The sequence below is a fragment of the Alexandromys fortis genome, unplaced genomic scaffold (assembly GCF_014885135.2).
Source record: "Alexandromys fortis isolate MF-2015 unplaced genomic scaffold, M_Fortis_MF-2015_v1.1 scaffold_316, whole genome shotgun sequence".
Taxonomy (NCBI): domain Eukaryota; kingdom Metazoa; phylum Chordata; class Mammalia; order Rodentia; family Cricetidae; genus Alexandromys; species Alexandromys fortis.
This window is the reverse complement of record NW_026068209.1, coordinates 213,111-238,984: the sequence shown is the minus strand read 5'-3', so window position 1 is coordinate 238,984 and position 25,874 is coordinate 213,111. Positions and strand designations below refer to the sequence as shown.

The 25,874-nt window shown below is 38.3% G+C and overlaps 1 protein-coding gene across 1 annotated transcript in view; it reads left to right on the top strand.

The window, feature by feature from the left end:
* Brinp1 (BMP/retinoic acid inducible neural specific 1) overlaps window positions 1-25,874 on the top strand; it is a 186,381-nt gene that overhangs the window by 91,255 nt on the left and 69,252 nt on the right. Inside the window, exon 3 of the mRNA XM_050130254.1 lies at window positions 18,770-18,960. Within this exon, the coding sequence (XP_049986211.1) occupies window positions 18,770-18,960 (191 nt within the window). The remainder of the gene's footprint in view (window positions 1-18,769; window positions 18,961-25,874) is intronic.

The window sequence follows — 25,874 nt, the reverse complement described above, 5'->3', positions numbered from 1 at the left end:
AATTAATTTTGGCTGGATGAATGTTGACATGTATGGATTAATAAGAGCTATGTAGTTATCTGCAACTGGATATAAAACAGGTTACAAATACACTCAATCTCTATGAATCCCTGATGATTTTCAGATGGAAAAAGGCAACTGTGTTGAAGACTAGCTATAGGAAATGTGGCAGAGAATGTTGTTAGGGTGTAAATATAGCCTAGTTCATACGAATCTGTCGTTGCAGTTCCGTGTTACTCTTATCTTCTCCCTCATGGATGGTGATCCACTGAGATAGCCTTCTCACTATCTTTGAGATTCTTTTCTTTCTCTAGATTTGCAAGAACTGGGATTTTGATCCTTGGTCCACTGTCTGTGCCTGCATTTTGTTTCTGTTTTGGTATCAGTTGTTCTCATGGTTGTAGAATTGGGGTATCCTGCTTTTTCATATTTTTGCAGCCTAAACAAATATCCCAAATTTTAGACCTACAGACCAGCAATGCAATAATCTTCACAGAGTTGTCAAGTTCTGCATTCCTGAGACATTTGTTCAAATATGTACCTCCTTCAGTCTTTCCATTTTCATTTAAAGACTTTACTGTTGTCTTATGTATTTGAGCTCTCTAGTCAAGAATCATCCATTACCCTCTTTTTCCTGTTCTACATCAGGAAATCTTATGGATTACACATAGCAAAGATATTTCCCACGTGAACACTTACCATCTTGCTCTAGACTATTCTCGCCTTCTTTCAGACCACAGCACAGCAGTGTGTTTATAGGCATTCCAGCTTGCAATTCTCTCTCTTGCCTTCAAGTCTTCTGTGTACAGCAATCATTGTGATCTCTCTGCACACTTACCCAGTTCTTGTTGATTTTCTCAGCCGTCTAAAGTGGCTTTCATTTCACTGCTGTGGTTTGCATGTGGAAAGGCCCTCAACAGGTTCCCATGTCTGAACATTTGGATCCCATGCTGATGGTGGTAGATCCCAAAGATGCAGTGCCTTTAGGAGGTAGGACCTTCCAGGGGAATGGAACAGGCATTGAGACCCCACTTCTGGTTCATGCTCCTTTTCCTTTGTGGGGATACAATGTGACCAACCAGGTTCCTTAGGCTGCATTATGTCTTTCCTAATTGTTGTCATGTCTCCCTTGCCAGGGTAAACTATATCCTTCAGGAACTATAAACTTAAATAAGCTCTTTTACCCATCAGGCAAAATTGTTGTCACAATAATGAGAAAGTGACCAAGACTCGCAATATAAAACCCAGCCTCCTAGGTATGGACCCAATGTTCCCACTTCTTGGAGATGCTGCTATGCTATCCTTTCTAATCTCTCCATACTGGTCATGTTATCATTATTAATTCTCAGTTCACTCATGACACTGGGCACTTTTGCTCTTGTTTTGTCACTGTTTGGAAAAGAACAGCTGCAGCTGTTATAGGAATCTTTCATGCCCCCAACCTATAAGAGCCATCTCTCTATAACACTGGATTTTCCTTTGACTTGCTTTGTCTTTCCCATGAAATGTACACACTTATGGCTTCCTTACATGAGCATGTTGGATTCATTGTCTGACTTACTTGTTGGAATATAAGCTCATCAAGGGCATCAATTTGTCTGACCTCACTGATCATTCCATCTCTTGCATTTGCAATACTTCCTAAAATAAGGAAGATGCTCTAAACCTATCAGTTTAGCAAATGAATAGACTGTAAGTAATAGAATCAACTAAAGGTGAAACATGGTATTTCTTAGACCTCAAGATGGTGTTAAGAAAACCTTGAATGCCACTTCTTTTCCATTTCCAAACATATCTTGAAGCAGAGAGAGAAAGAGAGACAGAGGCAGAGGCAGAGAGACAGAGAAATAGAGAGAGACACCCAAAGCATTTTTTGCATAACTTTCAAGATACAGATGTTATTGGAAATTAAGAAAGACATTGAAGGTGCTAATGCCAATAACTGCATTGCTGTGTTGTGGTCTTAAAGAAAGTTAGAATAGTCTAGAGCAAGATGATAAGTATGAAAATTGGAAATGACTTTGCTATTTGCATTCTACAAGACTTCCTGATGTAGAACTGGAAAGGGAGGAGTAATATGTGATTCTTGACTTGAGAGCTCAAATACAAAGGACAGAGATTTGGGGATATAGACACTATTAGTAAGTTTGAAAGTCATAATGTAGGGTATAGTTTTTCTTCCATGTAAGAAATGGAGTTGAATTGATTTATTAGAATGTATTTGCACACTTGATTGAGCTTAATAATAATAATAATAATAATAATACAGAAAGAACCAAAACCATGTAACTCCAGAGAAGAGTAAATCTAGGAGTTCAAAGAAAGCTGAAGAAGTAAACATCCTCCTTAGAGTTTTGGGGTGCATTTTACAGAATGACTAGAAGCTAAAACTTTATTCAGATATAAAGAAAAGTTGGAAGTGAACGATACTCTTTTTCCTTTTTTAAACTACTTAATCGCAATGAACTAACAGATAGAAATATCACACAGAGTCATTCCAGCAGCATTTGCCCAGTTTCAAGCAATATAGCTTAGTAAACTTCTATATGTTTAGACTGACCATTTTGAAGGCATGGAGCTTCACTTAGAGTCTTACACTTTCACTATTGTACTTTTTTTTATGCACTTGTTTCCCCCAAAGAAATAGGGGAACCTACAATGAAGTTAAAACAATTAAAAAAATTAAAAAAAACTGAAATACAATTAGTTTATGTTCTCATCCAGGACTATGTGTCCCTTGCCTGTATTTGTTATTCTTCATCACCAAATCTCACCATTTGGGCCATTTTTCTAAATGTTATACTATCCCACACAGCTGTTAACATGATCTTCAATGTGAATGAAGACAATTTCCTGGTTATTTTATAGTCAGTGGGATTAATGACTGATGACCTGTAGTTGTAGAAGTGCCATGAACAACCCATCTATTGAGAAGATGATTTTGTCAATTTTATTTACCGCTGTCATGGTGGAAGCAAGGGACCAGGTGGGTAGCATTTGTGCTTCTGTGTGTCTTGGCCAAGAACTTGCTTTATTTAATTTCACAAGGCACATTTCCTGCGTGTCTCAGGGTATATTAGACATGCCACTGATTGGAAAAGGAAAAAATGAAAGCACTAAAGTGTTAAGGATTAATTCCAACGTTCCTCACTTCTGAATATTTAATTGCCACCCCTGCCTACATGTGAAACAGGGTGATGTAAAAAAATAGAAACAGGAAGTCACTGAAGATTTGAGCAATTTGGAAGCAGAGTCCTGAGTAACATGCCAGGCACCAGGGGTACAGTGTTGGCAGTGAAGCTATTTGAATGTGGGGAGTTCCTGGGAACATGGGCCACTGCATGCTGTGAAGGAGAGAAGATCCATTTCTGAGCCTGTTGGCACTGCCTTAGTTTATTTAAGGATTGTTTATTCCGTGTTTTATAGACCTCAGGCAGTATTAGGAGTGGAGAAAAAAATCCAAAATAGATACAGTCTGTGATTCTTGATTCTTGAATTTACTCTGTAGTGTCATGACTTTATTGTTGTAAATGATATGGTATGTTTTTGTGGCTCTGGGAGATCAGGAGCTGGGAGAAGCGTCCTGCAGGAGTGACCTCCAGCTACAATAGTGGAACTGAATGTGAGAATGAGGTGTGATATTTGTCTACAGCAGAGGAAACTATAGAGGTTATATCTGCTTTTCCTTTGTAGAAAGTCACCTGGGAGCTTGTTGAAGGGAGAGAAAGGGTCCTGCAGCTATATCCATTCACAAGAAAGTATTCTTCTATTTCATTGTCCTATTTGATTGGTTTTCCCCAGCAAAATTCAAGTTGTTTATCTATATTTATTCTCACAGCCCCAGCATCAAAATAGAAACCATATTTAACAGCTGTCTCTTATTCAATTATATGGAAGGATAGATTTCTAAGGCAAAAGTTTTAAGGCCATCAATCAAGTTTACCTCTCCATTTTACAAATGGGAAATTAAAATCCATCAAAGTATTGTACCATATTTAAGTTGATACACACACTGCACTCCACATCAGAGTAAGTGGTCAATTTGCACGATTTTTGCTCACAGTCCAGAGTTGTCATAGATTACTCATGTCATATTGCAGCTTTTAAGGAGGTCAAAAGTATTGACAACTTTGCCAAAATAACTAAGTAACAAATATATAATAGGTTAGGAATTATCTACACGAAACCTTGGACTTCAGATTCATAACAGGCAATTTTCTTGGTAGAAAAAATCCTGAGTTGAAAGTCATCCTAAATCAGATCTGTTATGCATACAGTAAGTCCGAGTTTGTTTGGCATCTGAATACAGAATTTCTTCTGCATAGTGAGTAGCATGATCATAAATAGCTCCCATGACTCTTAAGACTAATAACACAAAGTGCTTGGCCCATATCACCTCTATCAGTTGCATAATATATACTGTTGAGCATGAATATGTAAAAACAGTATGTAAGTATAGAAAATAAAGTGTGTGTGTGTGTGTGTGTGTGAGAGAGAGAGAGAGAGAGAGAGAGAGAGAGAGAGAGAGAGAGAGGGTAGAGACAGAGCAACAGAGAGAAAGTCTGAAAGACACAGAAGAGACAGAAACACACACACAAAGGGAGAGAGTTTTTTAAGGTCATTTGTATTCCAGACTTGGGAGCCATATTCTTGTGAAGAGAAAAGCAAAGGGGAGGAGAGGGAGATGTGTTTATTTGTATATCTTTGTGAGAGACAGAAACAAAGAAAGGCAGAGAGACAGAAGAAGAAAACTGACTTATGTTGTGGAAAACATAACTTGTGATCTTGTAGACAGTGGCGTTTATAGGCTATAGCCATCACAACGCTTTTATGCTTAGCACAAGCAATTTGTTACTAGTAGTTCAGAAGGACATGTGAAGAAAGAAAAAAAAACCTGAAGAATAAGTTGATGGAGGGCAACATTTATTTATGCTTCAGAAGAAAGAATGGAGTAAAATTCAGACTCATCATAATTTTTATGAAGGTTTTCCCCAACATCTTTTAGAACATCATCCCATTGCTGGAGCTGAAAAAGATAAAGAGGCAATCCCTTCTGAACAGTTGCCTATCATCTTGTTATATCTGAAACTAACACATATGTCAGTGGTCATAGCAACTATGAATTTCACACTGGCATGTTTTCATCCTTCCTGAGGATTCACAAGACAGATCCTAATGTCCAATATACATCCCGTGCCCTTACTGCAATTCACAGTATATCCTCAATAAGGACAGAGTCACTGACACTTTCTAACCATCTTTATGATTATGAATTATGCCTATAAATGTATGTATCAATCATCCTTGTAAATTCTTGAGCAGCTTTCAAGACAGGGACTTTCCTGGGTCCCACCAAGCATACTATTCTACTCCCCTCAGGTCTGACAGACAGAGTGTGCTTTCGTGATCAGGGCTTTGCTGTTCTGTCAGTTATTTATGGCCATTCATATTCCAGACCTGGGAGCCATATTCTTGTGAAGTATAGCTACTCTGATCTGGCTGGTTAGGAAAATTAATAGTGCCATCATTCTCAGTGTGGTTTGTGTTCAGGCAATCAGATACCCATAAGAATGCTTTAGATGCTCCTGTGGTAATGCTCTAGCCTCATCTTTTATCCATTGTCAATCTCTCTACTTGATCATCACATTATGAAGTCCATTGCAGAGGCAGGTTTCGCCTATGGTTGTTACCTGGATTTGTTTGTCACTGGTGTTTTATACACCTTGGTGTGTATTTGAATGACCTGTTTGGGTTTAAAATTGTGTCAATATAATTTTATCTCTTTAATGGCAAAGGTAGATAGATCCTATGTTTAACACCAGCTTGGGCTACATAGTGAAATTTGTCTCAAAAATAACAATTCGACTGCAACCAAAACAATGGAAAAATCACAAAATTGCTTCGGTACGGCAATATATAATGAAATAGCTTTGTTTTCTAATTTGCTGTAGTCACAAAGTTTTCAAAATTTTTAGAAACAAGGGATTCCTTTGGGAAAAAAAAAATCCCAGTAAAGGGCCAGAAACATACAGGCTATCTATAGAATGTGCTGAAGAAAACATGTCTTTCTTGACTAGTTTAAATAGATGGTTTCAATTTAAGAAAACCTAAGAGAGACATAGGTGAGGATCTGTATTTGGAGGCATCTACTATCTGTCAGAAATACTTTCTGACCTTCAAACATTTTACTAAGAAAGAAGATGATAATTAAGTGTAATAGTACATGCTGTGGAAAAGTTTGCTTTTCTTCCGAGAAGATAGATGTTGGTGAGGAAAATGAAAAGAGACCTGAACAAACAAGACCTGTTATTTTTTTAGACCAGCTTTTCTGCTAACAGTTGAGTGTCACTGGGAAAATTTCCTTCCTCAAAGTCTTCATATTTCCATCTTAAGATTGATGGAATGATGGAGACATTCTCTGTGGTCCCTCAGAGCTCTCAAATTTTGAGATCTGAAAAAGAAAGCTCATATAATTGCAATGTTTAATGGGATCTGTGATAATTGGAAAATAATTGCTGCTCCAAACTTTTATTATCTATATTTAGTTATGAGTCATGCTTTCACAATAGATGCTTTGGAAATCAGTGGAGAGACAAATGAGTAAACAGAATTTTAAATATTTTATTTATATGCAGTTTTTGTAATCCCTGGAGCCTATGAGCATACTAAGATCATTTAAAATATCCATTAAAAGTTATGTGTTATGCGACAAACTCCTCTTTTAGAATGCTTTGCCAAAGGATAAAAAGCTAACATTTATTGAGTAACTACTACTGCCAGATTAATTGGATTCATTATATTTAAAACTTCCAGCAACCCTGCAAGGTAAGTCCTGTTATTTCTACTGCACTGATGAAAAAGCTTGGAGATGGTGAGGAGAAAGGTGCACACAGTTTCTTAGCTAATGAACAGTTTCATGCTGTAGCTTCAGGCAGATTTGTCTAGCTGTAAAATCTGTGCTAATTCCACATTGTCATAGCACCTTTGGGAGAAGACCTCTGTTCAGACACATAAGGCAGGAAGTGGATGTTCTCTGTCTCTCTCTGTCTCTCTCTGTCTGTCTCTCTCTCATTCTCTCTCTGTCTCTGTCTCTGTCTCTCTCTCTCTCTCTCTCTCGGTGTGTGTGTGTGGTATGTTATATGCATTGGTTTGTGTAAATGTAGGCACATAAGTGTTGGTGTTTATGCATACATATTAATGTTAGAATAAAAGTTAATCATCATTTCTGGGTGTCTTCTTCAACCACTTTCCATTTTCTATGGTTGAGTCACGGTCTCTTTGAACGTCAAGGTGGACAGTTTCTCATCTTCCTTAGGACTGGGAATAGATGTTTATGCTATTTCATGTGATTTTTCACATGGGTGTTTGGGAATAGAGCTTAGGTCATCATGAAAGCCCTTTGCCAGCAGAACCATCTGTCTCGCTCTGCCTGCTTGTTTTTGCCCCACAACACAGTGTCCTTGTGGTGACACGATTGGGAAAGTCAATTCTCTCCTTCCTTGATACTTGAGTTCAGTGGAGAAGAGACCAGGACAGTCAGAGCATCAATTCCCATATTCTAGCACAAACTTGCGAAGCAGAGCGTCAGTTCACTGAGACTCAGTAATTTTGGCTATGATGGGATCAACTATCTTTTCTATTTTACAGATTCTTGAGAACAGGACATAAATGGTTATGAAGAGTTGTCAGGACTGGGTCCTCTACAGAACCCACAAATCTCCGTAATGGAATGAAGTACTGTTTTTTAAGGGTGGAGCGTGCAGGATTTGAAATCAGGAACCTCTGTTCTGTCCGCATCTCAGCCCTTGTGCCACGGAAGATGCTGTGAATTTGAGACAACCCCTTCTCTTTTTGAGTGGAGATTTTCTCCATAGTGAAATGATGTTAATTTCTTGGATGGTTACTTTAAATTCTCTCCCACCCTCATGTTTGGATTCTCCAGGGAAAAGCAGTAAGGGGTTGGGCAAGTACACTGGGGCTTCACAGCAAATGCCAGTTGCTCAGTGTGAGACAAAGCAAGTCAGCTTTAAGCTGCCTTCCCCAATATTAATTCCCATCACCTCCACATATCCTGTGTTTACTAACAGTTTCTGGGAATGATCCATTCATAAGAAAGTTGTGTCATTTTGTGTGTGCTCTTCCTGATTCTGTTCTTTTGCTTCTTAACTTTTTTGTTCTTCAATCAGAAGATAAGTTCCATTCATTGATGTGTTCCCTGGATTGGACATTCTCACTTCTCCAACTTTTGTTTCCTTACGGGCCTGTACTGTGAGTAGTACAAAAATCAAATTATCATAATTTGTGCTAGTGAGATGGCTCAGAAGAATAAGATGCTTGTTACCAAGCCTAAAGATCCGAGTTCTATACTCAGAATCCAGATAGTAGGAACAAATCAACTGCTGCAAGCTGTCCTATGGCCTCCACATGTATGTTGTAGAACATGTGAACGTGCACATTAAATTTTAAAAATATCAAATTACTTAAATGAATATACTTTGGAAAAGATACATGTAAATTCTAGGCAAACATTATATTTTTAAACTTAAGTCAATGTCCTTACCTGTAATGAAAACAGCAGATCCATAATCACAATTTCTGAGACAGGTCTTTTTTCCCATTCGCTTGTTTTCTTTGCTGCTTGCTTTTCTCCTTTTGCCCTTTCTGAGCCAGAATGCTCTGAAAGATTCAGTTGGATGCCATGGCTCCTCAACTGCCCTCCCTCTTACATTCTGGGGCATGAATGCAGGCAGGGGATTTGGCACTGACACCCTTGCTCGTTAAAATGCATCATTTCTACTTCACATGTGCCCTTGGGTTCACCTTTCCTTGAGCTGGCTGGGGATCTGTGGGAGAGAATGGGAACAGCAGGCAAGAGAAATGTCGTTGCTTCTCTTCTCAGTGCGATGATTTTGTTTCCTTACCCCCCTTCTCTGTGAATCCCTTTGCTCATCTCTGGGGAGAATTTGCTGCTAACATTATCTGAAGTAGTCTTAGATTTCTCCATCACACCAAAAGTCTGAGGCTTCTTTTTATTCCATTTCCAAGTGATTAGTTAATGCAACCAAAAGGATAAGCGTTCCAAGAAAAAAATAAATGCAAACATCCTGCAACTGCAATCAATCATGGTTTCAACAAACATTTATTGGACATAAAGTGTCTATAAAATATTCTAAGATGTTTCCTTGGATGAATTCAAAACCACAGAGAAGTGCATACCTACATTCTAATGGGTTTGACCCTCATGCAGTCACTTTACTGAGTGTTGCTTTCACATAGATTTCAGGCAGCCTAGAGTCAGTCAGACTCTCCAGAGGGTTTATTTTGAGGACACCACTCAGAATCTACTGTCTTTGTCTCCCTGGGAAATCATAGCAGGTGCTTGTGACTTACTGCGAATCCAGAGAATCTACATTTCTCGGACACATTAAGCAATAGCCATGTTGCTATCTTCTTGGTTTCATTCCTCTTGGCTGCGATTTGCTTTTGTCTTTTGAACATAGGAGTGCTCAAAGATATCGGTAGTTCACACTCCTCAAGTGTTGAGGATTTCATAGAATCACTCTGATGTGGTATTCTAATCCAGACTTTCTTTTCTATTATTTTTCCTATTTCCCCTACATTTCTATGTTATTATTATTACTTGTGTGTGTGTACATGTGTTGTGTATACCCACACGTGTGTGTGGGGGGTATAATGTGCATGCTTGTTCACTCACCCCTGCTTGGAGGTCAAAGGAGTTTATCAGGCATTCTGCTATATCACTTTCTGCTTTCTTCTCTTGAGACAAGGTTTATCACTGAACTACTTCAACTGGACAAGCTAGCCATAATGTCTCAGCAATTATTCTGCCTCTCCCTTCCACAGTCTTGGAGTTTTATGTGAGGTATAGTGTTGTGTGATATGGAAAGGGTGTGTGGGTGTGGGTGTGTGCATGTGTGTGTGTGTACATTTACCTAAAGATTAAGCTCTGTTCATCATACTTGCCCAGCAAGTACTTTTGCCCACTTATTAAAGTTCTTATCCCCTTTTATGCATTTTAAAAATGAGAAAGTATGTATGCTTTTGAAAAATAACTCTGAACTATGTCTACTACATTATTAGATGCAACAAGCAAATCTGAAACCCTCTATATCGAAAGCAGATTAACCCTTTCCCTATTTTGGAGATTACAGTGGTTTCAATGACTTGTGATTCCAATAGAGTCAGAACCTCTTTTCCACTTCATTTTCCGGACAAAGAATCAAAGGGAACATGACATTATTTCTTATTAAATTAATAATACATAATATCTGCAGATGTCAACTCTCCTTTTGTAGTCTGTTTCAATTTACATGATAACTTCCCGTGTTACTTCAGTGAATTGTATAAAATTTTGAAAAGATTTATTTATTTTTATTTTGTGTGTTTGTTTAGTCTGCATGTATGTCATCTATACACCACATCAGGAGGCCATGGAGGGGCATCAGATCCCCTGGAACTAGAGTTCTAAATTCTTATAAACCCCCATGTGAGTCCTGGAAATTGAGCCTGACTCCTCTCCATTAGCAACAGAAGTGCTTTTAACCTCTGAGCCATCTCTCCAGCTCCCTTATTGACTTTTAATGGGGCACTTTTTGGGGCCATGTGGTTTTAATCTTCATTGTATACATTAGGAAAGAGACCTGAAGAAAGTAATTCTTATAGTCAGACTTCCCGTTTTTAATATATTTCACAATTATGAAATCCTACCTTTCTCCCAGATTCTGTCTATGGGTAACTTTATGACGAAAATTATAATTTGTTCTCTCTTCCCTCCCACCATCCACCCATAACTACTCAGCTTCCTATTGGAGCCTCTTATATAATCATACCAATGGTAATATTGAAGTGACTTTACATTAATCTTTTATTGAGGGCTGACTGCATTGGCACTGTGCTTTATGATTTAGAACCAGTTGAAATACATCCTACTTAGGTACCATTTACATTTTATAGAATGTAAACAGTAGGTGCCACAGTCAGGTTGCAAAACCCAGAATTTCTACCTTCATTCGCTCAACTGAAGTAGTCAGGGCTGTAGGTATTCTAACTCAGTAAGTTTTGTGTACGAGATAAAAGCATGGCTGTGTGAGAGGAAAACATCTCTGTACAAAACCTGATTCCTGTCTATATTATAACCATCTCTCCCACTTCAGTGCAACATACATTCAAAGTATCATTTTGAGAGATAGAGGGAGAAAGAAAGAAAGAGAGAGAGAGAGAGAGAGAGGGAGAGAGAGAGAGAGAGAGAGAGGGAGAGAGAATACAAAAGCAGAGAGTTATTAAAGAGCATGAAGGGTTTGCCTATAAAGAAAATGCTTAGTCTAAAATGAAAGCTTTGATCTTACAGTTTCCTCTCAGCCTCTTAAGTCCTGCACCTGAGATTCCCTTCTCCCTCCATGTACTGTTCTTGTCATCATTCACTCTCTGGCCTTCCGTTCTCCTAGTGGGGTGGGTCTTGCAGTAGTCTCTTCATGCCTTCCATCCAGAATCCTTTTTTTAAATCTCAGTCTAATTGGTTTCACCACCCTGCTGGGATGCTTAATTGGGCATAAGCATATTCTGCCGATCCTGTGTCATGGTAGGTTCTTCTTTCTCCTCCAAGGGGATTTGCTTGCTCTGTGGGCTCAGAAGGAAAGATCTATTTTATGTTGTTCTCAATTCACTGAGCACTTACATGAAATTGTTCCAGGGTCAGCTGAGCACATAGGCCACATTTCTTCCTTGCTTCATATTATTTATCTTATTTGTTCTCAGGTGGCACGGTACATAGGAAGTCACTGCACCTGGAGTCACGAGCCTCAGGCTCTGATTAAGTCATTCTAGTTTCTTGCTTTCTCTCTTCTTGGGTTTAATTTAAGCTTTTTGACATTCCATTTTCCAATCCATGAATTGGGCAAATTGAATTTCCTATTTTCTATGAATGGGATCAAAATGAAGCTTTCAAAAGAAGAATTTACACTCTCCACAGGCATGATCTAGTCTACCACTTAAAGTTTGTAAATATTATTTTATTAGAATATAGCCACATTTACTTGTTTACATATTACCTGTAGCTGCTTCAAATCACAAAAATAAATTTGAGTGGTTTTCTGTGATGCTTAATGAATTTAAATCTGAGCCTTTTCAGAAAACACTTCCCTAACTTCTTTCCTTCAAACACAATCAGATTGAATTGGCTCAAAACAGTCTCTTAGCATTTTCTATGACTTAGAATTTATAATGAGGAATGAAAGTATAGCTCTGTGGTGGAGTCCATTTTAACTTTTTGCTAAGTCAATATCTATCCCTTCCAACCCCACATATGGATGCTGTTTGCTTTTCTGTAATCAGCCTTTCATCTTATTCCTTCTCTTCATCTCTGCCTCCATCCTTGATGTTCTCACACTAGGCAATCCTGCTCCTACCTCAGGATCTTTGCACCCACTCATCTTTCATTGAAGATCATTCTTCCACCACTAGATGGCTCCATGGTTTCTCATTTCCTTCAAGTAGCTTTTCAAATGAAAAAGGCTTATTCCAGCCACAGTATAGAGCTCCCAACCTCCCACACAAATCATTCTCTTCTTTGCCTTATTTGCCTAAACAACAGACTCTGCTACATGATTTTATTTTATTTTTCTTGAGATGTATCTGTTCTCACAAGAATATATATTATCTTTTTGTTTGTTTGTTTGGGTTACTTTTTTGTTTTTCGAGTCAGGGTTTTGCTGTAGCTTTGGAGCCTGTAGAACAATTGTAGACCAGGCTGTCCTGAACTCACAAAGATCCGCCTGCCTCTGCCTCCCGAGTGCTGGCATTAAAGGCATGCGCCACCACCAACCGGCATATAGGTTGTCTTAAAGTGNTACAATATTCTGTCTGTGTGTATGCCTGCAGGCCAGAAGAGGGCACCAGACCTCATTACAGATGGTTGTGAGCCACCATGTGCTTGCTGGGAATTGAACTCAGGACCTTTGGAAGAGCAGGCAATGCTCCTAACCTCTGAGCCATCTCTCCAGCCCCCTTAAAGTGAATCTTTGTTTAAAAAAAAAGTATTGTTTGCTTATTACACTTAAGAGCTGGAATAATAATAGGCACTAAAATCATGGATACATAACTTACTTTTCAACTGTATGTATAAAATCTGGGTGGTGTGGAATTTACTTACTGGAGTTCATTTTGGCAAAGGATATACAACTCTAGAATCTAGTTCTTGTTAGAGTACTAAGCCAGGCATCCATAAAATTGCTATAGAGCTGCATAAACCATTCTCTAAATACGTTTAGTCTGTGTCATTGCCTATGAAATAATATTTGGTATCCCACCTAAAGGTACTTGGCGTTAAACTTGATGTCCTGAGTTCATCTCCTAAGACATACATAGTATAAGGAAAGGATTCACTACCTCAGATGTTCATGCACACACACATAATAATGATAATAATAATAATAATAATAATAATAATAATAATAATGATAAATGTACTTTTTGAAAGTAACCATGTTGGTGTGATGGAAAACATTGGTGAGGGCTTAACATTTCCATAAAATTATGATGACCCTAGATTGAAATCTTCAGTATGCAATTAAAAAAGAATATGTGGTAATTTGAATCTGTTGCTCCAGGACAGAGTGACAAGACAGTAAAAGTTGGATCCCCAGAGCTTTCAAGCCAACCAGTCTAGCTATATCAGTAAGCTATAGGTTAAATGAGAAGCACTGACTAAAAAAGTAAGTTGAAGAGTAACTAAAAAAAAAAACCTGGCCATGCCCCCTAGCCTACACACAAACATCCACATTCACAAGTGTGTTCTCACAAAGGCTCATGTTTACACAGCCAACACACATACAGAATGCATGTTATAGACTGAAACTTACAACAATGACTGACAGTTTAACAGTATAACACATGGAAACTCCCACAACACATACACATAGATGATAGATAGATAGATAGATAGATAGATAGATAGATAGATAGATAGATAGATAGATGATGGATAGATAGATAGATAGATAGATAGATAGATAGATAGATAGATAGATAGATAGATAGATGAGTTCTGACAGTAACTGCATGTATTAGCTGGGTACCAAATGTTTCCAACTGTTTCCCAGCCCTGTGTTGGAATGACTACAGCCTCATGAGAGATCCAGGGACAGTACGTTAAAATAGCCATCCCACAGAAGTCATGAGATAATATTGTTGATGTCTGACTTTCCTCCTTGATATTTATATGCATACACACTCACTTCTTTTTTTATATACCCTATCCCTTATCATTATCTTCCATATTTGCAAAAGTAACATGCTTTCTGAAATCCCCTCCTCTTTGTATGGTCAATTTTTGTTTCATTTGAAGCTTCAATTTGCACAGAATTTCTGAAAACCCTCCATTCCTTTTCTTCCCTGTCAATATACTATACCAAGGACCTTTCTCTTTGGATCCCTTTATTGAAACATGATTAGAGCAACAGTTCACAATTTATAAATTTTGCTCAGCAGCTAGCCAAGCTCCCCTCCTGTTAATGTCCAGGGGCTCTTTCCGTGGTTCTGAGCAGGGTGTCCACACAAGAACTTAGTTCCTTCCTCCCTTCCCTCCTTGATTCATTTGTAGATTCATTTTTGTATTATCTGTAATTATCTAATTTTGTACATGTGTATGCATGTGATTATCTAATTATGTACATGCTTATGCATGTCCATGCATAAAAGTGTGGATGTGTACGTGAGTGCTAATGTCTATGGAGGCTAGTAGCATCTGGTTCCCTAGAGCTGGGATGACAGGCCTTTTTGAGTTGCTAATAGGTTTAAAGAATCAAATGCTTGTCCTCTGAAAGAAGAGTAAGCTCTCTTGACAGCTGAGCCATCATTTAAATTCTATATACAAGCTTTTTAAGTGTACCTGGAAACATGTTGGGATGTCATGTGCCTCTTCTCCTTACAAGTCTTAATTTCTACTCCATGACAGATTAGTTGGGAATTCAATGTTGGCTTCTTTCTTGTTTACTTCAGAAGAAACATCCATGGTGGTCCCTGGATGTATACCTAGTGAGTTTCCCAAATAATATGTAGGTTGCTAAAGAAGACATTAACCTTTGCTTTGTTGTTCAGTAAGGGTGGCATTGTTTGTTGGGAACTGTGATCCTAGCTGTGGTAGGTTTGCATGTTCAAGGATAGAGACATGTGAATTAGAAATGTTAGGTAGAAGGAACAGAGATAACAAAGAAACACAGAGACATAGGAGAGTACTAGGAGGGCCACTCAGTGCCTCCTGCACACTGAATTCTGAGTTCTGAGTTTATCCATGTTTAAGTTTCCATACCCCAATACAAAAACAAGAATGAGGCAAAAGACTGCTTTAACCTGATACAAAGGAGAACCAGAACAGTTACTTGCCCCAATACTTGAGGTATCCAGTCATTATTTCTTGAGAAAAGCATTCTGTTCTTTAGGCAGCGAACCCACCCTAGACCAAGTATCCTGAAGACAGCCACTTCCTAGGCCAACCTCGTATTTCAAAGGAAGGAGCAGAAGTATGCTTGAATTCTCTGACCTTTGAACAGGGTGGAGTGAATCTACATCTATGGGCCATCTTAATATCCAAACCACCAAGTAACCACACCCTACATCAGGGTGCATAGCCATGGTTGTCAACAACTTTGAATAAGTTAAATTCTCTGACTTTTAGACAAGGTGGAATACATTTTTGGACCTCCACACTTAGTCTTCTATGTCTACATTGGTTCTCTCTCTTTATATTCTCTTCATATTTACATTAAAAGCATGATTAAGGGGTCAGTTTAGTTACATTACCAGCTTGCTTTAACAAACTAGCTGAGTGAAGGAAGTTAGCTTGGAATCTTATGTTTAGATAAATATTCATTTTAGGCATAAAAAAGTTCACATGAAAAAGCTATCACAAAGGTAAGTTCTAAATAAATATGCACATGTGGAACAACATATGATTGGTTTCTGAAATACATGCTTATATACATGTATATAAATATATAAGTTTAAAGAATAGGCTACTGAAAAAAGACTCTCTAGTCAGATATAACCTCACTTCATATTGATCATCAATGCTTTAGTAGGTTTATTTACAATTTAGTGACCCAAACTTCAATTTCATCTTACTGTTGGTTAGCAAGCTGGGTGGGTATCTCATACAGCTTCAGACATCCTCTAACTGTGCTGGTAAAGATCAGTTTCCCAGTTCATGCAGATGACTAATATTAAGACTCTTTTCCTTTCAAGAGCTAAGGCTGTCAGAAACTGTTAGATGGAACCTTCTCTTGTGTTGGAGTTCTTGCTATCTCCCTCCATAAACTTCTTACATTGTGGTAGTGAGTAAATGACAAAGAGTGAAAAAGATATTCTGGGATATTATCTTCTAATCATGAAGCAATATTCTATCATTTGAATATTTCTTAGCATAAGCGATATTGCTGAGTCCAGGACTCACTGGGATAAAAATGTAACTTATTTCCTTACTTTGTTACTGGCTTTCAACACTCTTCCCTAGACATGGACAGTCCTCCTGCTGTATCATCTCCACATGTCATCCCTCCATCCTACTACCCTTCTACTCTGGTGCTTCTATACTACATTCTAATTATACTGATCACTGCCTTTGTTCCTGTCCTTCTCTCCACATGGATGATGTTTTGGACTACATTTATATTAATAAACACTCCATGTAAACTTCAAAATAGAGTAGTTACATACCTTCATCTCAGATCTGTTCCCCAAAGAAATGGAATACTCAAATTCTTCTTAGTTTGTCTTGTACAAATTAACTTACAACAATTTACAACTGCTATACTTTCTCTGATGATCTGTAGCTTTTTTAGGACAGGCACTGTAGTGTGATCATAAGTATTCTTTGGTGGTTTTTTTGATTACATTTGATTGACTTCATACCTGTCTATAATGCCTCATGTTGTTTTGGAATTTGAACTGTATTCAGAATCATAGACAGCAATCATTTATGTAGATATGAATCATAAGTGTTCAGGCTCATAGATGTATTTTGTTTTCAAAACTTTTTTTCCCAAATACAAGTTTCTATAAGCCAAGACACAGATACTACCAGTGAATTATCAAATCAGCCTGTTTCTCATATTGCTCTGCTTTCTCTTACTCTGTCTTCATCTATCGAGAGAGAGAGAGAGAGAGAGAGAGAGAGAGAGAGAGAGAGAGAGAGAACTTTTTATTAAATGTTGGTTTGTTGGTTTTTATTATTTATCTTGCCTAACCTAATAGCCCCTTGGCTATTGTATTTATCTCTGTCTGTAACCAAGGTAGGCTAGATAGATGGTCATTTCAGGCAACCTGCATCATTGGTAGAAATGGTAAGTGCTATTAGCTCAAAAACGACCTAGACTAAATCTTATTAAGCCTCTGTATTGTGTCTTAGTTTGCATCTTTCAAATTCACTATGAATGTGCCTTTAATGATTTACAAGTACATACAGGGGGATTTTTGTGGAGATAAAGTAATAAAACAATTCTGGTACACCATCACTGGAAAAAAGGTAATAAAACAATATTTTACATTAATGTCCTGTAATTTCATAAGACATTTTTAGACCATCTTTCATGACTCCTGATACCAGCAGTAGGAAATAGTGTTTGTTGAATTTTATAGATGAAGAATGGTGTACAGAGAAATCAAATGTTTTGTCCATTGTTGTAGCACAGAATTTGCAGTAGATTAAACAATCCTTGCATCCTTTGTTCAGTGCTTCTCTGTGTTGGTCAATTCTTCATTCAGTGAAAGGGGAGATTAATATTTTCTCCATATGGTATTCATATAATTGCTTGGTTCCTTTCAAATAGTATGACTTCTGTGAACTCCCATTAAAGCATAGCATTACTATGAATTCTGGGCCTAACACTTACTTTGTGAAATGACTTGGGTGTCTGGTAGTTTGGGGCTTAGATTCTGTCCTTTGTTTCTGTACCAGCCTCCCTCGCTACCTCTCTTCCTGCTGCCCTTACATATTTTCATCCACTTGCTTCTTCTTTCCTCCTTCAAGGTTTATTTTAAATCCTTCCTCATGATTACTGTGTGAGTCTGGGATTAACTAAGAAATTTCTATTTGTTTAATGCATTAACCATCTAGTGAGAGCGACTGGCAAATAAGTAATGGGATTGGAGATCTAATTCATCCAGAAGGAATCAGAGATGGATAGTAATCTGCTCTTACAGAAGAAGTGTGATAATTAAAAGAATGAGATTGCCACTCTTGCTGACAATAATGCATGGAAATGCTCATCTCAATCATTTTATTACATGTGGATCATGATTATTGTTTCATTTAACTCAGTCTTTCCATTTTTTTTTATGAAGAAACTTCAGGGCCTGTCTGTGGCTCGATTAAGTATCTTAATGATCACAGTGCTTCTCAATCAACACGTGAGGATTATAGTTGCATTTTCTTTAGCAAAGTGTCACATAACAAATATAAAAAGCAACTGTAGAGCTGAGGACACAGTTGTCAATCGAGAGGTGAAGCTAGGAAGATCATGAGTTCAGCATCTGCCAGGACTATAGTGTGAATTCCATCCTAACTTGGGTACATGGTGAGATACAATGTGAAAAAAGGCTGAAGGAGCTGAAGGAGCTCCCACAGCACAAACTACATATAAAGTGGAACAGTAGACACTCTTTCTTCTACAAGAGATGCCTGCATGGGATGGATGAGTGGTCTTTGGCTTATGCTACAAATGAAAGCTGAAGAATGTTGCTCATTGTTCTTGCCTAGGGAGTTTGCCCGTTGGAAGGTGAGGAATACAGCCATAGAGAGGAGAGACCTGGTCCGCCATCCAGTGCCCCTCATGCCGGAGTTCCAGAGGAGCATCCGTCTGCTTGGCAGAAGACCAACCACTCAGCAGTTCATTGATACCATCATCAAAAAATACGGCACCCACCTGCTCATCTCTGCTACTTTGGGAGGTAGGTCAGCAGCTACTAGGCCAGGATTCTATCATTTTGTGTCCAGGTTGACAGGAGGATGGGATGCTGTGAGAGTCAAGACATATTAGACTCTATTCCATTCTGTATCACCCAAAACCATGCACTTCCAGAGATGCCAGTTGCCTTGGCTGCTGTGATCATGTCTGAAGGATAATCTACATCTACATAAAGTATAATTTGCAAGTATTAACTATTGTGGAAATACAATTTATTAGGGATGCTTCATGTGATCATTGTCATCATTCTTCTGGAATGGGTTCAAATCTCAAGAAAATTAAATGTCAGACATTTCTAGGCAATTTCTTTTGTTTAAGTCAATATTAAGGGGTAATATTTGAGGTTAGCATTGTATAACTGGACTATCATATGCATCTTTTGTGGGCTTGGAACAGGTTAACAAAAAAGTAGGCCAATTGCTTTGCTCTACTCAGCCTTACCCATATTCTCTTCTAGGGCAATCCATCTGTGAGAGAATGAGGAAAGGGAGTAGAATGAAACCAATGGAAAGGCAATGGGAACTATGGGAACTGGTATAAACTGGGGCATTTAGGTTATGTGTCTTGCCTGAATGCATCATTTCATATCCCTCAAGCACAGAGGTGGTTTCTTTTTCTTTTTTTTTTTCCTCCAGTAGCTAAGTTCACAGTACTTTTTGAAAATCTTTCTGTGCACCAACACCTGTGTAGAGCAGCTGAAATGCACTTAGTTGTGGACCTTGTCAGGAAAAAGAATTTAATGTGTTGTTGGATAAAGTGAAGTATGACTGCAACAGGGGTCTTTTCCTTTGGGATATTCAGGGTCAGCCTCATGGGAGCAGTGGCACATTAATTCAGTGGATAGTGGCTTGATACAGGTGGCAGTGCTTTCTAGGCTAAATCTACACTATTAATTTGTGAGCATGTACACGTTTACAATACAGCGTGTGTGCAGGTGGACATACATGTGTGTGTATGTGTATGCATGGACTCAGGAAGTCGACATAGGCTTGAGCTGCTTTCTGTTTCCTTAGATTATTGGCATATGCTCTCACACCTACCTATTTACATAGGCTCTGGGAATCCAAACTCAGATCCCCATTCTTGCACAGCAAGCACTTCGCTTGCCGAGGCATGTCCAAGGGCACTTTGTATACAGTTTGATGAATGGAAAATCAGTAATTTGATAACCTGGGGGATATGGGTGATGATTTTGTCTGGAAAAAAATTCATTCACAGTTAGAATTATTTTAGCCACTAATTAATGAGGATAGCTTCAGTTTAGGCTTTTTATAATGTCTGTATTTCTCAAAACTACAATTTAAATCCTAATACCTACTTCTATTTTAAAAAATAAAATCAGGCCCTGGAGGAGTTAGAGCTAATTAGTAACACAGCTAAATCAAAAGGTTAAGGTATAAAGCCGGAATATTTTTTAAAATTGAGTATCAAATATCACTTTAACCAACTTAGTCACCCATCAAACTACCTATCCACTCCAACAACCAACTGATCAACAATTGTTTATGTCTCTTGTTAATTAGATATTAAATTAAGTAGGACTTTCCATGTGAAATCATTATTATAAATTATACTTGATTGTAAGGTGAAAATGAGGTGATTTCTGTAGTGTGATACTCAGCTCTACACTTTCCTTTGAATGACTCCCAACTCTACTTCACTTGGGAGAAAGGTTGTAACAGCCAATTTGATTTTTCTATTAAAAGTTGTGCTTTTGTCTCAGTCCCTGGAAACCCCAAGTAACAAAAGACGTTTTTCCCTCCATGAAATATATTTTTTAATTTCTGCGAGGCAAGGTGGTAAATTATTCACAGAGCCTTGTTGCTCTTCTGTTTTTACAACACAATGCTTTAAAATATGCAAAACATTGGATTGAAATCCGGTGTTGGACAGCAATCCCTTTTTCGTGTTCTCTCAGGCCTCACTGTGAAGGCACTGAGCAAGGAGGAGAAAGAGATTCACTGTTGATCAAATACTATGACTTAGAAACTGTGTAAGATCCCCCCATGTCATCATTTCACTCATTCATGCTTGGAAAAGTGTTCCTTAAGGGCCTCCTACTGCACTGGGGGGGATGAGGTTAGGAGAGAGTTGTGAAGAAAAGATCAAGACTCAGAATGAGATGGCCTAATTTGTAGTTCTGCAGCATAATATTTTATCAGTTTACTGACACTTCTGCAAATTAGCAGTTCCCTGTGCCTCAGTTTCCTCTTCATACCGAGCCATAATAACAGCTCTGCCTTAATACATACTGTGACGATCGAAAACAAATGTATGTATTAAAAGTCTCATCAAACAGTGGCACAAGACTGAAGAGAAGAAAATGTTATCTTCCTGTCACCTAACAAATTCTTGCTGTTGCTGCAGTATCATCCCTGCTGTTATTTAATGGAGCTAACGAACTCGGGAACCTGTGGTGGAAACCACACCCTGTCGGTCGCTAGAGACTCACTTTCCTTTTCCTGCCAGGGTGTCAGTTTCCCAATCTCTGCCGAGGGAAGTGAAAAAATATTATTTATTATCCGTGTTTTTTCTCCCTAGGAACACTGTATTCACAGAGAATAAGTGCTTTGATAAACCTTTTGAGGTGTCAAGTAAGTTCCTAAAGGCATAATTAAATAACAAAAGATGAGCTTTGAACTGTCATGTACAGGACAAGAAGAGCATTTGCTCAGCACTTTAGGGAAATAGGAAGGACAGGGAGTAGGAGGCACACATTAGAGCTGGGGGAGAGTCCAACAGCTAAGGCATTTCCACTGTTCTTTCAATTTTAATGGAAACTGTTAAATTCACAAAAACACTTGATGTGAATGTTCGGATGGAGGGTAGTTTAGAGACAAATTCTGTGTCTCAAATTAGGTTATTGTAGTTTTCCTTAGTCCCTCTGAAAATCATGTTTTGGTTCAAAGTAGAGTGGTTATCTGTGGGATGTGCCTGATTAAGTTTGCATGCATGCTTGGAATATGTGCCCACCTGTTTAAAAGGTACACATGGATGTCTCCCAAGGCTTGACTCAAAGTGACTACCTTTGGGTGTATCTAATAATACACAGTCTCATATGCATACAGGTATGATAGATGCATATAGGCTTGTATGTGAACTTTTACATGTATGTACATGTATTACTGCATCCCCATCTTTTATCCATGAGGGCTTAGTTTGCTTAGACTTCTGTGTTTTCTTTGTGAGTGTACTTGGTACTCCCCACACTACACACCCAAAAACTTTAATTTGGCTGAGAAGAAGACTGATAATTAAACCACATAGTACCTAAAGAAAGGATGAGGGATGATATAACATCCTTGTGAACAGTCTCCTCAGTCTGTATCCCAGTCTGTATCTTCTAGTGATGAAAAGGCAGAAGTACAAGTTCCCGGCTTTTTCCATCCTCTGTGTGTCTGAGTCTTGCTTTGTCCCTCTGAGGAAAGATGCTGCAGAGAGTGAAGCAACGATACTGGAGGACTAGAAGACCGAGAAAAGGCCTGTGTGGGGTGAAGAGGCAATTTACAGAAATGCCCAAGTGGGAATGCAGCTCCAAGCAGCACATTCTCTTAATATACATGAAATTAAGTCTTAATAATGCAGCAAGAAGTCCATTAACCCCTCTTGATCTAAGGTTTGCTTCTGCCAGCTCTAAGTCCAGAGGGAACCGGCTTGGTTCACCTTCTGTTCCGTAGGCTCCTAAGAGAGTCTGAGCTGACATGTGGAATATTTATTTCAACTGACTCATGGCCTTAACTCCTAGAATTCACTTACCATACACTTCTCTGCCCATCTATTGATGTATCCATTTATCCAATCATCTGTCCACACATCCATCCTCTGTCCATCCATTTACCTGTCAAATGATAACTGAACATCTGTTCTCTGTTGTACCTTAGGAGAAGTATTGGGAACATTAGAAAGATGGATTGGGTGATTCACATTTCCTCTCCCTACCACCTACTGTCCCTGAATCTCAAAGTGTGATTGGATGTAAAGCCATCTCTAAACTAGAACTTTCCAAGCTTAAAGAGAATAGTAGCATCCCATACTGTCCTACGGGGACTGGGGATTCATGAGGAAATGCAAAGATATATATCTTGCTAGAAATTCAGCCAAGTATAGGCTTATATTCTAGTATCCCCTTCATCTGGGAGATTTTGGTCTGGTTGCTGAGGAAGATAGGTCAATAAATAAGCATGTTGAGCAGGGATGCATCTATTTTTATTCATGGATATTCTTATCAACATTTGGTAAGTACGCAATCCACGTGCACATTGTGCTATGTGGGAAGAACAAGGAACTATTAGAAGAGCTCCAATCTCACAGTATCTTTGCTCTAGTGGAGAGAATAGGCTGTTAATTCAGAAGTCCCTAAAGAATGAAATAGGTACTGTGTTGCAGAAATAAAGATAATTGTGTGCATAAATGGAAAATATTCTCAAGTCAGGTAAGGCAAGGAATGGGAGACAGAGAGACAGATTCCAAAAGTAGATAGGATAAGAACAAGAGGAATGGGTGAATATCATGCAGGATAGACAAGTAGAGTAAAGAAACATGGGTTCATTGACAGAGCAGAATAGTCAGCAGTGAGAAAAAGAGGGTTATGTTTGTCAGAGCAGAGTTCTTGACAATGAGGCAAAGGGGTTCATTTTTTAGGTCAGCAACGTCAATATTAAGGTAAAGTGAGGCTTGCTTACTTGAGGAGTGTATGCACAACAGAAGAGGCCAGGTTCTCAGGACTTGTGGCCATGTTATCTACTGAAGTGTTACATACTAGTTTGCATTCCTGTCTATATGACATTTTGCCTTAGTGATTCATCTGGAAAATGGAATGACCTTAAGCTGCTGTCTACTGGAACCATTTCTCGATAATAAGTATAGAATGTAAGCCCAAGTATGAGTGCTACAAGCCATTTCAAATTCTCTCGGAGTATTAATTAGTTCAGGTCTGGCTAGTCTAGCTCTGTGTCTTTAAGCACTACTAACAAAGTAAATCACCCATTCTTTCTCATTTTTTAATTCCTTTCACCAATTCTTGATAGTTCCTCTTCCTTTCCTTCATATTCTCTCTTTTAATGCTTTCCTTTTTTTTTTAAGAGGGTAAGCATTTTATTTTTTTATGCTTTTACGGACTTCTGATCGACTCAAAGCGAGCAAACTATATGTGTAAAGTGTGTGAGTGGAACCAGTATTTATCCCTAGTACATGAACTGGATTTTTGGAGCCCATTCATTATGAAGAGATTACTTGCTCAGCCTAGTTAAATCAGGAATGAACTTGGTCCTGCCTCAAGTGATGTGAAAGATTTTATTGACTCTTCATGGAAAGCCTCACCCTCTCTGAGGAGTGGATGCAGGGGAAGGTAGAGTGGGGACAGTGGGAGAAGGGAAGGGAGAGGCAACTGGGATTGGTTTGTAAAATAAAAAAGATTGGTCTAAAAAAGAAAAAAAAACATGAGAGGGTGGCAAATGCAGGGTCAGTAGTCACACCTTGACCCATCTGTGGTGGTTAGAAGTCCATGGCTCCTTTTCTTTTTTTTTTTAATTAATTAATTTATTTTTATTGAAAAAATTTCTGCCTCCTCCCCCCCTCCCATTTCCCTCCCCCCCTCTCACTCCTCCTTCCTGCCCCCTACTCCTGTCCCTCTTTCTCTCCAGTCTGAAGAGCAGTCAGGGTTCCCTGCCCTGTGGGAACAACTGGCCTTGTGGGAGCCTAGCCTGTTTGAATGCTTTCCTTTTATGTATTAAAAAAAAAAAAAACTCTTTCAGAGAGATGGTATTTGCTAAATAAATACTTAGCCACCGAGCTACATCCCAGACCTATCCTAACCAGTTATTCAGGGGCTATAATAAACCCGATACACTTCTCAAGACTAAATTTTTGAAAGAAAAAGAAAAAAAAAAGATGGAAATCCATTAAGTAATAAATTTTTCTTAATTTTATTAAAGAAGAGTATCATGTCAAAATGGTATCAATAAAAGAAATACTAATAAGAAGTGTTAAATTTTTACACTAAATCTTTTAGTATCATTCCTTAGCACAGCTCAGTGTTTTGCCTGTTTGTCTTTGTGGCACCTGTCAAAGTTCTCAAACAGGGAAATGTTCAGCACAGCCACAGGGGTTGAGCTGAATGTGCACCCTAGGGTGCATTAAAGACAAATGATCTCTTCTTTTTGAACCATAGGGTGACACTGGAGGTAATTCCTGAGCGGTTATAAGGGGTGTATTTGTATATGCCAAGATAGGACTGGCAAGAAGAACTGACATTAGAGCTGGCCTAGAAAGCTGGGTAAAACAAAAACTAAATATTTAGGAGAGAAAGAGGGTAAACTCCTCCGGAAAGCAAATTGCCTTTTCTTTTTTCAACTCAAAAAGTCATCAGTATTCTTAAAACATTCCAGTTGTCCTAGATACCAGGTTTGTGTCTCACAGTGTACTGTGATCTTTGGTTCTCTAAATATTTTATTTTATTGATTATATGTAATGGTAAATACTATATCATAGGTAAACTAAAATTATCAATCATTGTAATTAATAATAAATTGTAATTAATTAAAGCACAATATTTGCTGTATGCCATGCAAGATCTAAGCATTTCTCTTAATAGATTTAGTCCTCCTGTCAACCCTATGAAGTAGATATAGCTTGTATCCCTATTTTGCACATGAAGGATCTGAAGTCTAAGGGTAATAACTAGTTCCAGTTAAGGTAGGCTAGTCCTAGCATCTGGGTATATAACAACTACTATTGATCAATTAACTTACCTTTTTAATAAGTATTTTATTTTATTTTTTTTTACAAATTCTGCCATTTTGATGGACATATATGCAAATGAAATATGATCATATGTACTCCTTCCTGTCCTCTCCATTTGTACTGTTTCCCCAACCTCTCACCAACCTTTATCTCTTT